Source organism: Parus major, chromosome 2, assembly GCF_001522545.3.
Source record: "Parus major isolate Abel chromosome 2, Parus_major1.1, whole genome shotgun sequence".
Taxonomy (NCBI): domain Eukaryota; kingdom Metazoa; phylum Chordata; class Aves; order Passeriformes; family Paridae; genus Parus; species Parus major.
In genome coordinates, this window is record NC_031769.1 from 4,800,408 (window position 1) to 4,815,470 (window position 15,063).

Consider the following 15,063-nt stretch of genomic DNA (forward strand, 5'->3'; position numbering starts at 1 on the left):
AGGCCCCCGCCCCCTCCGTAGTAACCACGCCCCCTTCTCCGCCCCCCGCAGCAACGCCTCGCTTCTCCCTCTCCGTCCCCGTCGCTAGGGGGCGTTCCCCGCCGGTCACGCGCCAGGGCGCGGAGCCGAGCCGCGCTCCCACATCGCTCCGCAGAGTCCCCGCGCTGCGCTCGGCGCTCGGCTGCTCGGGCCTGCGGGAGCGGCGTGAGAGCGATGCTCGGGGCCGCCGCCGCCTGAGGGCCGGGTCCGCTCGGGTCCCGGCGGAGCGGTGGCGGGGCGGCCGCCATGGGGCTGGGATCCAGCTCCGAGGGTCCCGGCGGCGGCGCCGAGGGCTTCCACGTGCACGGGGTGAGGCGGCCGCCGCCGGGCCCGCGGGGAGAGGGAAGGAGGGAGGTTGGGAGGCCCGCGAGGGGCGGCGGGCGCTGGGGCGGGTCCGGCGGGGCCCCGCTGCCGCATCCCGCCCGTGGTGGCTGGGTCGCCCCGGCTCCCACCTGTGGGCTCCTTCCCGGAGCTGCCACGCCGGCAGGGGCGGGGCGGCCGCGCCGCTCCCGATACCAGCGGGTGCCCGTCCCGACAGCTGCAGCGAGCTCGGGGCCGCGACCTGGCGGGACTTGGCTGCCGAACAGCTTGGGGGAGGCCTGGGGGGCTGCTCTCGAAGTTGTTAAAGAGTAGAACAGCGCTTCTTCTCTCCCTGTTCCCCTCCTGTTCCCCCTGCTCCCCTCCCCGTTCCCCTTCTCTTTCTGCTCCCCTCTATCTCTCCCTGTTCTCTCTCCTTATTCCCCTACTTCCCTCCTTCTTCCCCTGCTCCCTTCTCTGTGGATCTTCACAGCATCATGTTAGGGGGTTAATTCCCGCTCCAGCGGTGCTTTCCTCCGTGGCTGCCTCTCCCAGATGTAGATGCAAATTTGTTGTAACTCCTCTTTAGCAGATGTCTGCACGTACAGTGGTGTAAATGCATATCTGGAATGATGGGCAGATGCTTGCATGAGTTATTGTTTCTTTCGGTGGGTATTTTCCTTCCCTGGAATAAGAATGGGAGCGTTGCTGCCACGTGCTGTTTCCACTTCATCTGCATTCTGTGTTTCTCAGCATAAAGCTGCAGTATAAAGTGTTTCTCAGCAGTATAAAGCTGCCTGTTTGCTTTTGATGCAGTTCAGGGTTGTGATCAAAGTTACTGCTTCTACTCCAGCTGTGGTTACAGTGCTCAGTTTTGACTTTGAAAATAAAGCATGATTTTTAGTCTTATTTTTGCTTTGGAAGCTTTTATTGAAGTAACTATGCTATTAAATATATTTTATAACTTTTATAGACAGTTCTGTCAGCAAAAGCCACAATGCCAGTACAACTTTATCTTTTTAAAAAAAGGTAAAAATATATATCTAGCATTTTGGTAACACCAGACCAAATACAAGATGTAGGAGTTTTAACTTTCCTAGCAATGAACTTCCCAGTTTAGATGATGTCTGGGTTGTAATTTTATACTTAAATTGTGAGGTGGCCCTCAGGAGTCAAATATATCTTAGGTTAAGGGCTGCTGAGTTAACAAAAAGCGAAGTCAAGAGCAAATTGTCAGTAGGTTTGCAGTGATTCCATAACACCACCTTGCTTTCTCTGTGTACCTTGAAGTGGGTGGACTTTAATGTAATCTGCAAACTTTTTGTGGGGTTTTTCCTGGTATGAAGGTGTTTTATGAGTATTCTCACTATTGATGGCATCTCTTCTATGACAACTTTGGTTCTAATGCAATTGAAATGTCCCAACTCTTATTTCTTAAGAGTCTTTTCTAAGTGGTGGCAGTTTTCTTGATCAGAACTTGTAGGCAGGCGTGTGCTTGTGTAAATATTCCTGTTCCAATAGGCTGGAAATGTGGGAAGCCAGCTGTCACTTGTGTTCACGGAAAAATGGATCTGATGCAAGTAGGGACTCTCACTGTGCTCAGGTTGTTAGAACCAAGGAAGAAAATCCTGCAGCAGCACATTGAAAAACAAACATTTCTCCAAAGTATTCAGCATTTAATAATTCCAAGCTGTGAACTCTGAATCACAACATTTATGTCTTAAATGGGGTTCAAAACCTGCTTTTACAGCTTCATTTGGATATCTGTTCATAGTTTTATAAAAGTAAGATTGAGGGCAGTCATTGGGTGCCTTATCTCTGGCTCAGCTCAAAAGTAAATATTGAATCAAGTGTAAAGATTAACACCTTCACTTATGTAACTGGAGATCAGTGTAGAATAATGATAAAATGTATGTTCTGCAGGTCCAAGAGAATTCCCCAGCCCAACAAGGAGGACTGGAACCTTTCTTTGATTTCATCATTGCCATAGGACACACAAGGCTTGTAAGTCTCAAACAATTTCAGTGTTTTTTTCCACCCTCCATGAACTGTGGGTGCTGTAATGATGATGAAAGGTAAAAGCCATAACTGGCACAAGCAGAGAAACTTTTCACATTGGACATTAAAAGTAAAGTAAAATTTGAAGGTGTTCAAAGTCGCTTTGGCTGGATCCAAGTTTGAAGGAAAGCTTTTGTTTATGCCTTTACTCACCTTAACTTCTTAACAGGTTAACACAATGTTTATGTTGTTGCTCATTTGTACTCATTTGTGAATACTGAACTAGTGAGTCAATAGTCAGAGCTCAGTATTTGTTTAAACAAAATAGTTTCAACATTTGATAAAACACGGAAAAGAATCATAGCCTGTCTACTTGTACTTTCAAGACAAAGAACACAGTTCCTGTGTGTTATGAGAGAAGAGCTGAGTTTTGGTCTGGTGGGGTTTTTCTGAGTTTTGATTGGGGCTTTACCTTGTATGCTCCACCCTAACCAAATACAAGCTGAATTCATTAAGTTTTGTCTTGGTTTCATGAGATGTCTTTTTTAGAAGTGATCATTATAAGGGCAGATTTGGGGGAAGGTAATTAATCTTCTAACATGACAGAAATGAAGATATTCTTTCACAGTCAGTTTGCAGTGACTTTGAAGGGCTGTTGAAGAGGGATGAGGCTCAGAGACATGAAGTGAAATGTTGCTGCTCATTGTTAAATGCAGTCGACATCTGATACTGCTGGTATTATTTAATAGCAGTTGTGAAGGACAGAAATGCCAGTGATGAAATGGAATAACAGGAAGTATTTATGTAAAGGGATGTGTGTTGACAGTACTGACTGCTTTATAGTAAAAGAAAATTGAATTGGAAATTGCTGGGATAGTTTGTGAACCACAGAGCCTAAACTTTCATACTTTTGGTTCTTTGTATTCAAATTCTGCCACAGATATTACAGGTGCAACTGGAAATAATGTTAATCCTGTATCTCTGCTCTACAGAACAAGGAAAACAATATGTTGAAAGACCTGCTGAAGGCAAATGCTGAGAAAGCAGTGAAGCTGGAGGTGTATAACATCAAAACAATGAAAATCCGAGAGGTGGAGGTGATCCCCAGTAACATGTGGGGAGGACAAGGCCTCCTTGGAGCCAGCGTGAGGTTCTGCAGCTTCCAGGGAGCCAATGAACACGTGTGGCACGTTCTGGTGAGGAGGAATCCTTGGCTGGCTCATTATTGGTTGTGTAACCTTGTTTTACAGTGTGATGTTTAGCCATAGTGTAAAGTACAGCAACACAGTCACACAGAGGAAGGGAACACAGTCCTGAAGGTTTGTCTGAGCTATTTGAGTAGGGACAAGAAGTGGGTTGGCTGTCAGGGTTCCCAGTGACAAAAGTAACTCCATCCCAACTGGACCAAACAGGATAGGTGGGAAGGGTTTTTTCATTTTATGTTGAAGAATCAATGGCAAAAGCAAAAAAGATTCTGGCCTGATTGTCTCTGTCTTGGCTAAACTTCATTAAAGTAATATTACAAATAGCACCACAAATTTATTTTAAAATTAAGAGGAAGAGCTGAAAGAGTAGAACTGAATAGGAAAGAATGTTTATGTTTCTGGTTGCTTAAGTAAATGCAATTTCTCAACATGTTCAGAGGAGTAAGAATTTTCTTACCATGTTTTACATCTTTCTTACTTAGCATCTTTTACAGGATGTCACACATAGATGTAGACTATTCCAAGAGTTTCTTTTTTATGCCATTAACAACATGCTCTTTCCTTCCTTGCTCTGGAAGTTAGCTCTTCTTTTTGTTCATGGTAGTTTACCCTGCTGTGGGTGCAGATGACTCGTGTCACTCTTTCACAGGACGTTGAGCCTTCGTCTCCTGCGGCTCTGGCTGGTCTCCAGCCATACAGTGACTACATTGTTGGATCTGATCAGATTCTTCAGGAGGTGGGTGCATGTTCCTTCCAACACAGAGTGATTGTCTTTGTGCCTACCAAGTGTTTGTTGTAGGGTTTGGGTTTGGTATAAATCTGATCAAACATGTGGGGGGGGATTGTGGAAGGCTGATGTTTATGACAGAAACTTTATGGTTAAGGTAAACATCTTTCTTTTTGGTCTGACAATAAAAATAAGTTGCCACTAAAGATCAAACTACATTGGTGATTTTTCTGTCTCTGGGTATTTAATGTCTGACATTGAGTAAATAACTGTGTAAAATGTTGACTTTGACATTTGGGTTTATTAACTACTACTTTCTTCCTGTTTTTTCCATAGTCAGAGGATTTCTTTTCCCTGATTGAATCCCATGAGGGGAAGCCACTGAAGCTGATGGTTTATAACACTGAAGCAGATTCCATCCGAGAGGTAGTTGTGACTCCCAATGGAGCTTGGGGTGGAGAAGGAAGGTACTGATCTCTCCTGCTGACAGGTTTTACACTTGCTGTAGATGAGCTCCTATTAGGAGTATTACTACTATCAGTTATTAGTGTTTCCAAGTTAAGCCTTGTTTCCTCACACCTGTCACCCAAAACTCTTAATCTTTAATTAAACAAAAATCAGCCTAGAACTAGGAATTGGACACATTCAGGATCTAATCCTGTTCAAGTTGAATCAAATGGCAAAACTCCTGTCTTAAGTTCCCAGTTAGCAGAGTATCTGCATTCTCATAGTCAAAACATTCAGCTAAAGCAAGAACAAAACCCACCTCAGCTCAGATTAAATACTTGGTAAAGATATAAAATAATGCACTGAAAGCTAAGCTGTGCATGTCTCAAAGTTCACTGCAAAGTCTTCCTTAAGTACTCTTAAATGGAAATTCTTGCAGGTAGCTATTTCGTGCTATAAACTCTTCTTGTTTAAAAGAGTCAAAATTTAAAATATTAGCTTTGTTAAGAGCAGCTTTTGTCTTGATTTTTTTCCTCTTGTACAGTTTAGGATGTGGTATTGGATATGGCTATTTGCACAGAATTCCAACACAGTCCGTGACATCAAAGAAAAAGCCAGAAAGCAAACCACCTTCACCCTCACCAGAAGCTGGAACTCCTGTGCCATCCACTAATGGTTACACAGAGGTAGGAAAGAGATAAATTCCAATCTCTGCCATGTTCTCTGGAGTTTCAAAATTTTCTGCTGGTTGAGACAGTGGTAATACAGAATGTTTGAGTACAGCATTCAGTCTTGCTTGAATGAAATGGAGTTGGCTGAAGGGAAAGGAAGAGCTGATGTTGCTGAGCAGGTGCCAGATCACCAGTCACTAATTCCTGCCAGGTATTTTCTCCTTGTTTTCAAGTCTTGCATCCTACAGCCATGCCAGTCAATGAGGCTCATGTTAGAACATCTACTTCTCTAGGAGACACACCCTCAAAAACGAAGTTCTGAGAACAGACTGGCTTTAAAAGGCTGAACTGGAACATGTCCTTTCATGGGAGGTTTGGCTACAGGTGAAGCTTCTGATATAAAACAATGTTTTTACTTCTTGCTGTCTTATTCCAGACTCCATTGTTGGCACCTACCTCTCAGAATGACATCTCTGAAACAGTTATGAACTTGGATCATTCCACAGAGCAAGAAATGAGTGGTTACTCACCAGAAAGTTCTCTTTCTCCTCCTCCCCCTCTCCAGAGAGTTATGGATCCAGGTATGTCTTTTGGGTGCCTTTTTTTCACCAATTCTTTTGAGTACATTATAGTACATGTTAGTTCTAAATAAACTAATATGGTCTTAAACAAGCTAGAGGTTTAAATTCAGAATTGTGAGCACTGGTGGTGGTTCTCTTTGAGGTTTTTGACTTACCTGGATTTTAGAGCTGTAGAATTTGGTTACCACGTAAGTTACATTTATTTGTATTTAGTGGTAAGGGGACTTCACTGACTTCAGTCTGGATAGAACATGTCCTTTTAAATCTAGTATTTTGTGTTGCAACTAATATTTGCTTTCTCCTTCAGGCTTTCTAGATATGTCTGGAATTTCAGTTTCTGAGTTCACAAGCTTAACAGACAGGTCCAGCATGTCCCCATCTGCCTCCTTCAATGTGCCAGCAGCAGGGGCTTCTGTAGGCCCTGAAACACTAATGCCAAATAGTGAAGCCTCTGCTTATTTTGGTAAGTGCACTCAAGATTTCCTTTAGATCTAATTTCTGGAATGGCACCAACTCATGTTCACTTAACATCATCACAGTTTTTGAAACAGGCAAATTTTAATAAAGATCAGCAAGACTGGCAAAGATGGGATGGAAAAAGTAGCAGAAATCAGGTTTAGAAATGGAAAAACCTAATGCACTTTCCCTTAAGTTTACAGAATGTGGGTCTCTTTTGTTAAATGAAAATGCTGAGGCACTATCTGTTAGCCTGGTATGTTTTGTTTTTTTTACAAACTATCTGTTTTCCAGAAAATGCCTCAACTTTGGACCCTGAAGGTTTAACCCTGTATCCTGAAGGATCAGGCAAGCAGCCCACACTGGATGACCTCCTGCCTTCAATTCCATCTTTACCTTCTCTTGATCTTCCTCATGACATTTCTTCAAAAACAACACTAGGAACTGATGCTGATAACCAGGAATCCAAGCTGCTTGTGAACAGCACTGAGAGCTCATTAACCACAGCTCCAGAGACACCAGAGCACGAAGCAGCAAGTGAGCAGAAAGGAGAAGCAGCCGCACAAGATCCTGAGTGAGTGGACCCTGCTGCTCTTTACAGACTGCTGAATGCTGCAGTGCTACAGCTTGGAATATTTTTCTTATCTTGAAAGAATTACAGTTGCTATATTTTGTTAATGTAGACAACACTAGAAAAGAAATCACATGAAGTACATATCCTGTTGTCTTTTCCAATCACTGTTTAATGGATTGATCTATGTTAAAATTTTGAATGCTGTCCAAAATCACCCAATCAATAGAGAAATTAATGCAGAAACAAGTTGGACACTGGCAGAATGTCAAGTTCTGGAATTCACGTTTGCCTACAAGTGCTCCTGAATGTACTTACAAAGGCATTGTGCCTGAACAGTGACACTTAGTGATGATTTTATCCCGATGTTTGATGGCATTATAAAAATATTTATAGTTTTGTTAGAAAGCTTTTCTAATGGTACACCTTGGTTAGACTGCTCTTGTGACTTGCAAGGCATTTCTTACACTAACATGTTTTCACTTACTAGACTATTATTTTTCTTGGTTTCTTTCCCTTCTCTGCAACAGTCATTCATGTACCTTTTGTATACCTACTTGAGCTGGAAAGAAATACAATGGGCTTTAAAATTGCAGCCCCAAATGGCACAAAGCCATTCAGTTCTGCTCTTGAATGGACCAGGTGGTGGCTGTGCAGTTAAACAAACAATGAAGGGGGAGGGAGTGATGGTGGTTACTTGAAACAAATTGAAGATGATTTTAAAGTAGGGGTGATGAGTCTTTTTGGGGAAGGGTGAATGTCTTTGCTTCTCTAGTGACTGAGAAATAGCTTTCCTTTGCTCCTATTCACTCATTACTATTTTTATACAAATTATTGTAAGTTTAAGACATGGGCTGTTGTGCAGCACCTGCAATTTGTTTTTGTAGCTTTGTTTGCATTTGTCTCCAAATCACTTCTGAATGTAATGGCAAACATGGCATAAACAATGGAAGACATGGATGGTTTTATAATCCTCAGGGCAGTGATTTATCATGGAATTTCAAAACTGCTGTTAGGCAATGATACAGCTACTGCAGTGAAAATCCTTTGTAAATTAAGAGAATGGGGTACAAGGCTGGCATGTGTTTAGGCTATAAACTAAAGTACACTTATTTAGCACAATATTGCCCGATTTCCTTTGCTCTGGCTCCTGCTGTGTTTCTGCACTGTGCAGGTCAGACAGTGACACTGACTGGGCTGAAATCTGGTGCTGATGGAGGGGGGGACTCCGGGTCCCACAGGTTTGTCTCTGACAGCTCAGATTCAGCCAAAGGGTGCAGGCAAAGCCACAGCACAACAGAGCTTCAGACAAGTCCACTCCAACAAAAAAAAATCTGCTCTTGATCTGTTGTTCATCTGAAATACTGCAAGTACAGTAGTTCTGAACAGGACTGTCAAAGTACCTGTTGCTTTAAAGAATGTATTACAGGCAGTAGAATTGACAGTGGATTCTAGTCTGCTAAAGGGTCTGTTAATTGTAAGCCAATTTTATTTCCTGTGTTGCTAAAATAAATTTCTTATTTTGTTCCCCCAGCTGACTGTTACAAGGGCAAAGAGCCACACACTAAAAAGAAATGTAATTTAAATTATTCCTAGGTTTGTTTAATCTTGGAGCCTGATGCCTGAAGACACCTAAGTGGTGTTTTATTCATGTTGTCTATTTAGGACTGTTTCTAGTCCTTTACCTTTATCAGAAATGGCCATGAGAGGGTAATAGCTCATTTAAATGACTCTGTACCATAAACACCTTTTAGAAATCTAAGAGCAGGGAATGTCAAAACTCAGGCTAGATTTCAAATGTCACCATAATAAATGGCTGAAACTTATTTCAGTCTGTGTCCAGGCTCTGTGTGTTATGTTAACTGGATCTGGGAAGGGGTTTGGAAAACCAAGTAGTTAATCTTGAGCAGGAGAATGTTGTGTTCTCCAAACCTGAAACCTGATCATTCAAATGCTAAATGAGGTGAAGAGTTGGATCTCCTCATCAAATTTCTCTTCTCTGACCAACTTGGATACTCCCTCACAGCTGCAGCCCAAAAGCAGAGAGTCCTCCTGTTTGTGAGGGCAAGTGAGAAAAGTGATTGGAATTTTAGTTTCAAAATAAAAAGAATGAGAGAAGCACCTGAGGGTTGCTGGATTCAGAGCCAATACCAAACAGCCACACAAGCCTGCTGCTGTCCCAAACATGTCTCCAGGTAAGCAGGACGTGACCTTTCTCCCACTCTCTAACTTTGAGGGCATCTCTAAACCCGACAGCAGCAGCTCTTCTGTAGACACAAGAAGGATTATCTGGGCAGCATCAGGGGAAAGGTAAAACAAAGGGAGGAGGAGGAGGTCACCTCGGACATTACAGCAGCAGTGTGGTTTGCGTGGCCAGACACAACAAGATGAGCTTCCAGACCTGAGCTGCTCGCTACAATTAACAGCTGAGCCTGAGGACACAGGTCTGGCAGATGTTAAATCCACAGAGGCTCCCAGCAGCTCAAGTATTAGAGTGAGGATTAGGTAAAGCCCATCTCCACTGAGCTGTGCTCCAGCCAATGCACAGCTCCCAGGGCTGATGGGGGCTGAGCCAGGAGCAGCCCTCTGAGCCACAGGGACTCAAACCTCTGTCCAACAAAGGCCACAGAAAGCTGGCCAAGCCCTGCCCCAGCTGAGGCTAACTTGATCCATGGGAACTTTCCATACAGCATAACCCTGTACTCGGAACGATTGTAAAACCTCCAAGATCATGATAAGAAAGTAACCATCCTAGAGATAAACATGCAAATTTCATTATTACAGCAATATGGATGCTGAACTAATTCTGGCTGAACTTGAATGAGTGAATGGATGTATTTATTGTCTTGAAGTTGAACACCTACCGGTAGAACTATTAAAATACCAAATTCAGGCAGTTGATTTAATTTTCCCTCTTAAACTTTCACAGCAGGCCTGACAATCTACTGAACCTCCTGCTGTACTGCTCTAGGCTCTGTGCAGAGGCTGCTCAGCCACACTTGAGTGAGCTTCTCTGAGCTACAACTCAGAAATGCTGCAGGAAAAGGGATCCCTGCAATGCTGAGCAGAGATCACACCACTCACATTTACTGGTGGGCTTGTGTACTTCCACATGCATTCTCCATCTTCCTCCAAAACTGGGCAAGCATTTTCACCTCCAAGCAGTTACAAAATAACAGGCTCTTAAGAGAAAGCAGTTACAGGCTACTAATTGCATTGACTAGACTGCACTAGTATGTTCCATTTCCTGGGCACTGCCCACACAACCTCCTTCTTGGCTTTTGCCTTATGCAAACACCAACTGGCTTTGGTTCTGCTGTAGCAGAATTTCAGCTGTTTGTTCAAAGTTACATTTCTAATCTACAATATGTAATTAAGCATTCAGAGTCTCCTGAAAGACATTCAGAATAGTGTCACAATATCCTCAGAGAGATCAGACATGTCCCACTCAGGCTTTAGTCAGCGCCTCTGCTCTGCATGGTGTTTGCACAGCTCTGTACAGAAAAGCCTCCACTGCAGTACAGGGAGCTATTTCAAACAACCACTTTCTTGTTAAGGGTGTAACAGCTCTGTTATCCAGCTGGGAGGTGACTCTACCTGGCTCTGTTCAGGAGCCAGCATCACATCCACAGTGTAAGACCATGAGCTAAAAGATTGATTCTAAATGACAAGTTCAATAAATTTCTAGGGATAAAGTTTGAATCAAGCAGGACCTCTGTGAAAGGAAAAATAATACCTTGGTGTAATGTCTCTATACCAGTAACTGCCCTGTGCACCCCTGGCTGCCCCTCTCCTGGGGAATACTTGGATAATCCAACTAATAAATCCCAAGACCAAGGGGTAGAACTGTGCTAAGATCCCTTCCAACACAAACCAATTATGATTCTATAATAATGCTCATCCACTTCCAAGCCCTTGCCCTGGGCAGGAACACCTTCCACTAGAACAGGATACTTAGATTCCCACCCAGTCTGGCCTTGAATACTTCCAGGGAAGGGGAGTCCATAACCTTTCTGTCTAGAGCTTATTTTGAATATTTTTTCAGTGTTTCTTAAAGTTACTGGTAACTCCTTCAAGCTGTTCTTCTCATCCTAAAATGATACTTGCACTTCAACTACAAATTCTGAGCCAAGCTCTCCTGTTCTCAGCCCCACCACACCTAAACAGAATAAAAAAATATCTGTCATACATTGTTTAAATGCTTTTCTGGGAGACAGTCTGCACTACTAAACACTAGATTTACATCTCCTTCCCGTTATAAACTTGGAAATGAAATAACTTCTGCAAATCTACAGCCTTTTTTATGATTCTGGCAATCTGAAACTGCTCACCATGTTCCCAGGAGTTGTGACTCAATACTAACTCAATGCCCTCCTCCTCCTGCCTTCAGGACTCTTACAGACAGCACAAGCCCAGAAAAGGTGACAATTTAAAAGGTAGTAGCAAAAAGCCCCTTCTCTCACTTTATACTCCATCTAAGCCAGAGCTGGGAATCTGGGGGCACATTTGGGAATTACTGAGTCCTCAGAGAGCAGCTCAGCTGACAATTCCCACAGTAAAAACTCTGAGCATTCTGTCCTGGCATTTTTCAACATCAGGAAACCCAGCTTGGTTTCCCATGTGCCTCTTACAACCTTTCCACATGCCGACAGCTCAGCAGCAACTGGCGTGAGTCACTTGTTAGCACAAAATACTTTCATGGTACAAAAGCAGCACTGCCCATGTCACATTCTCCCCTCAACAGAACTCACATCTGAAGTTCTGCTCACCGCAGAAATTCTTAGATTCACCCACATTACAAGATTATCTTCACAGGATTCTGCTGCCATTTCTTCAGCCATTGCATTACTTGAGGCTTCAAAGCACTCTGAAGTCCTTTGTCAAATTCAAGCTCCAAAATTACACAGTTTATCTAATACACAAAACAACTTGAAAATATTTTAACTAAAGCCTTTTATTCTATACAACTGTGAAACATCATTTACCCTTCTGGCATTGCAGACTCTTTCATTAATCTTTCCTGTTACTGTGTTTCGGGATGGTTAGAAAGAAAAAAAAACAGAAGGAAAATTACAACCTCAGGCTGATTTCAAACAAAAAATTACTGTGAGCAACTCCAATGTATACAATAGGACAGGAAGACAATCAGGAAACAAAACATAACCCAAACAGTGCCTATTGGAACAGACAGAGACCCTTGCTATTAATAAATACAAGTCAGGACAATTTACCAATAAAAGTTACAGTTCTGTTTAACTACTTAATTCACAGATAGCACTAAAAAAGTGCAGTTAAAGCACAATTGTGTCAAACTAAGCATACACAAAAATAGGGATAAAAAAACTGAACCTGATTCTCAAAAGATGGGAAAAGACATCCTAGCATAATTCTGAACCATGGTTTTGTCTAAGCAATGAACTTGTTTTGCTGGGTTAAAAGTGCAGAAGGGAATGACTATTTTGACTATTTGACTATATTTTGCCTATTTTTTCAGATAAAACATGATGAAAAATACTTTACTTTTTGTCTGACCAATACAATCCCAGTAATATAATTTATTGGGACTTTCCTTAGGCCTCAACCTAAATCTTGATCACAAGATACAGGAAGGGCTAGAGCATGTGTCTCCTGAAGAAACTCCAATAATATACTGCCCCTTGAAGGCACTTGTGCTTCTGCTTCAGACAAGAGTAATTTCTAAACCATTTCTCTACGAGGATTTGTAATTTGCTCTGGCTACAAATGGTTTTCTGGGATATCCCCACATTTTCTCACAAAAAGCTGAAAGGCCCTTACCCTCCCTCCCCCCAATAAGTTAAACTTCTATAAAAGATTACCATGAGCCTATGACAGCCACAGATTTTTAGAAATAGCAGTGAAAACAAGATCTGCATAAATCTCTAACAAAAGAACAATTGCATATAAAACCTCAGAAAAGAAGAATCAGTATTTTTATCTCATGAATATGAAATCTGCTGAGAAGTTCCTAAAGTTCAACATTAAACATATGAAGTTATAATCAGAATGGTTCAAAGTTTTAACAAAATGTCACATACTTTTGGAGCACAGTTACTAAAAATTAGACTTGTGTGTCTTTAGAACACCTAGGACACAGTGCAGGAAGTAGTTACATATATATTTAGAAAAAAAAAATCTCTAAGTTGCTGCAAAGCATGTTCACTATTATGATGCACAGCATCACTGGACTCATACTGCTCTGATATTTTTCTAGTGTTCTTATCTTGCATGTCAACAGCTCTCTAAAGCAATTAAAACAATTCTCATGTTAACCCTTGGTTTGCAATTAAATGGGCCCATTCATTCAAGTATGCAATACCTATTTTTCTGGTATTTCCTTTTCCAAACTTTTTTTAGTGGTAGAAATGCTTAAGTAACCGGTGAGAAATCATTGCTGGAACTTTATGAATGGAATGTACTAAAAATACCTTGTGTGCAGTTCTTAATTACATTGTGAACAGTGACTAATATGGCCAAACCTGTTTGATACTGAGCATGAACAGATGAGGGGATTATGTTTTGGAAAAAAACCAAAAGCAAAAAAGGAGGAAGCAAAAGTCTGCACTGGGTTATCATCCACTCTCTGTACACCTCACACAACACAAACCACTCAGGGACCTCCCATCTCATTGACTGAGACTAGGACAGACTTTAGTTTAAGTCATATAGATTTTTTTTTTTCCTCTATATTACAGGTCTATTAGTCACTTCAATTAAATGTTTACTTCCCATCCATACTGAGGCATTAGAAGTCTCATCTACCTTAGAGGGCTGCTCTAGAACTACTCTTGGAACCAGCACAGCAAGGTCAAGTAAATGATGACTGCTCTGGGTCCGTGCTGCCCTCACGTTGATTTCTGGCGGTAGTGAAGCGTCAGGTCCCCGCCACTCTTCCAGATGAAGTGCTTTACAGTTCGAAGGTCCATGTTGGGGTCCAAAACCTACACAGCAAAAAGTCAGCTTTTATTCCACAAGTCTGCTAGGATAGCAGAAATTAAAAAAAAAAAAAATTAAAAAATCCAAACCAAACACTCCAGTTCACTCACAGTGAAAACTGATACCAAGATGAGTCATGCAAAGGCTCAGATTTTTTAATTAGCAGCTGAGCCTGATGCATTACTGAAAGATTCTAGCACAGCAACATGTAACTTCAGATTACAACTACCTCCTCAGTACCTACTCTCCATTACACTTATTAGGCAATTAGTGGTTTTGGACCAATTTTGAAAACTGCCAAAGAAGCAGAATTCAAAACATTCCAGAAATGCTAAAAATCCAACTCTGTGGAATTGTATTAAGCCCATTTGTTGGCTATGAGTAAGTAACCCTGTAAGGGCCCCATCTCAGAACAAATTAAAAAGGTTATGATGAAAAGTCTTTCATCTGCCTATCTGCAAGTGTCAGAAACTTGTGTCAGCACTAATCTACCATCATGTCAAAACATTTACTTAGTTTGAAAGGTAACAGATAATCTCTAGCTTATTTCAAATTTAGAACTCAAAATATTCACAACCGATTCACTTCTAGAGCTTGGTTTTAAATCACAGGGAACTAACCTGGTCCTGGCACAGAAGTTCAATCTTCTCCTCTGCTAGCACAGCAATGTCTTCCTCCTTTTCTTGTTCTCCTGCTTTCTCATTGTTGGAGGAGCTCGTTGTCTGAGACTCATTATCCAAGTTGATGATTTTCTCATACACGTGTTCCATCACTTTTCTCACCTGAAGCATGTCACTGGCTGACAGCCGGTCTCTGAAGGAGTTAGAGAAGTTTGTCAGGAAAAAACTTGAGAAACAAACTGGATTTCTTATCTTCACAACACCTTCCTTAGCTGTAGCAAACTACACAACTACATAGAGATAATTTTATATTGTCTAGTAGTAAATTATCAGGATCATCCAGAATACTGTGACTGTAACAGCAATTTATCCAGAGTCACAGAAAGAAACTCAGAAAAGTGGTTGAGATATTCAGAAGAGCAGATAAAAATCTGCAGTGATTTCTAACCAAGTCAGCTCCCACTTACATGTGACTGGTAACTAGTCTGCATTCCCTA

The 15,063-nt window shown here is 41.9% G+C and overlaps 2 protein-coding genes across 6 annotated transcripts in view; one reads left to right on the forward strand and one right to left on the reverse strand.

Annotated features, from left to right (window-relative positions):
• Window positions 1–178: 178 nt before the first annotated feature.
• Window positions 179–8,818, forward strand: GORASP1 (golgi reassembly stacking protein 1). Its single transcript, XM_015618641.2, has 9 exons — window positions 179–348; window positions 2,260–2,340; window positions 3,327–3,530; window positions 4,189–4,275; window positions 4,603–4,733; window positions 5,258–5,399; window positions 5,821–5,965; window positions 6,273–6,428; window positions 6,716–8,818. The coding sequence occupies exons 1-9, from the start codon at window positions 286–288 to the stop codon at window positions 6,997–6,999; spliced, it is 1,293 nt and encodes a 430-aa protein (XP_015474127.1). The 5' UTR covers window positions 179–285; the 3' UTR covers window positions 7,000–8,818.
• Window positions 1,992–15,063, reverse strand: part of WDR48 (WD repeat domain 48) — a 37,134-nt gene continuing 24,062 nt past the window's right edge. For 4 of the 5 annotated variants that reach the window (XR_004500359.1, XM_033520132.1, XM_015618640.3 and 1 more), the window contains 2 exons: window positions 14,567–14,759; window positions 11,271–13,951 (listed from right to left, as the gene is read on the reverse strand). Coding sequence is in view for 3 of the 5 variants with exons in the window: in XM_033520132.1 (XP_033376023.1) it covers window positions 13,856–13,951; window positions 14,567–14,759 (289 nt within the window). In the remaining 2 variants the exon portion in view is untranslated. Of the gene's footprint in view, window positions 4,783–11,270; window positions 13,952–14,566; window positions 14,760–15,063 lie in introns of those variants that run through there. The other variant, XR_004500358.1, reaches the window with a different exon arrangement.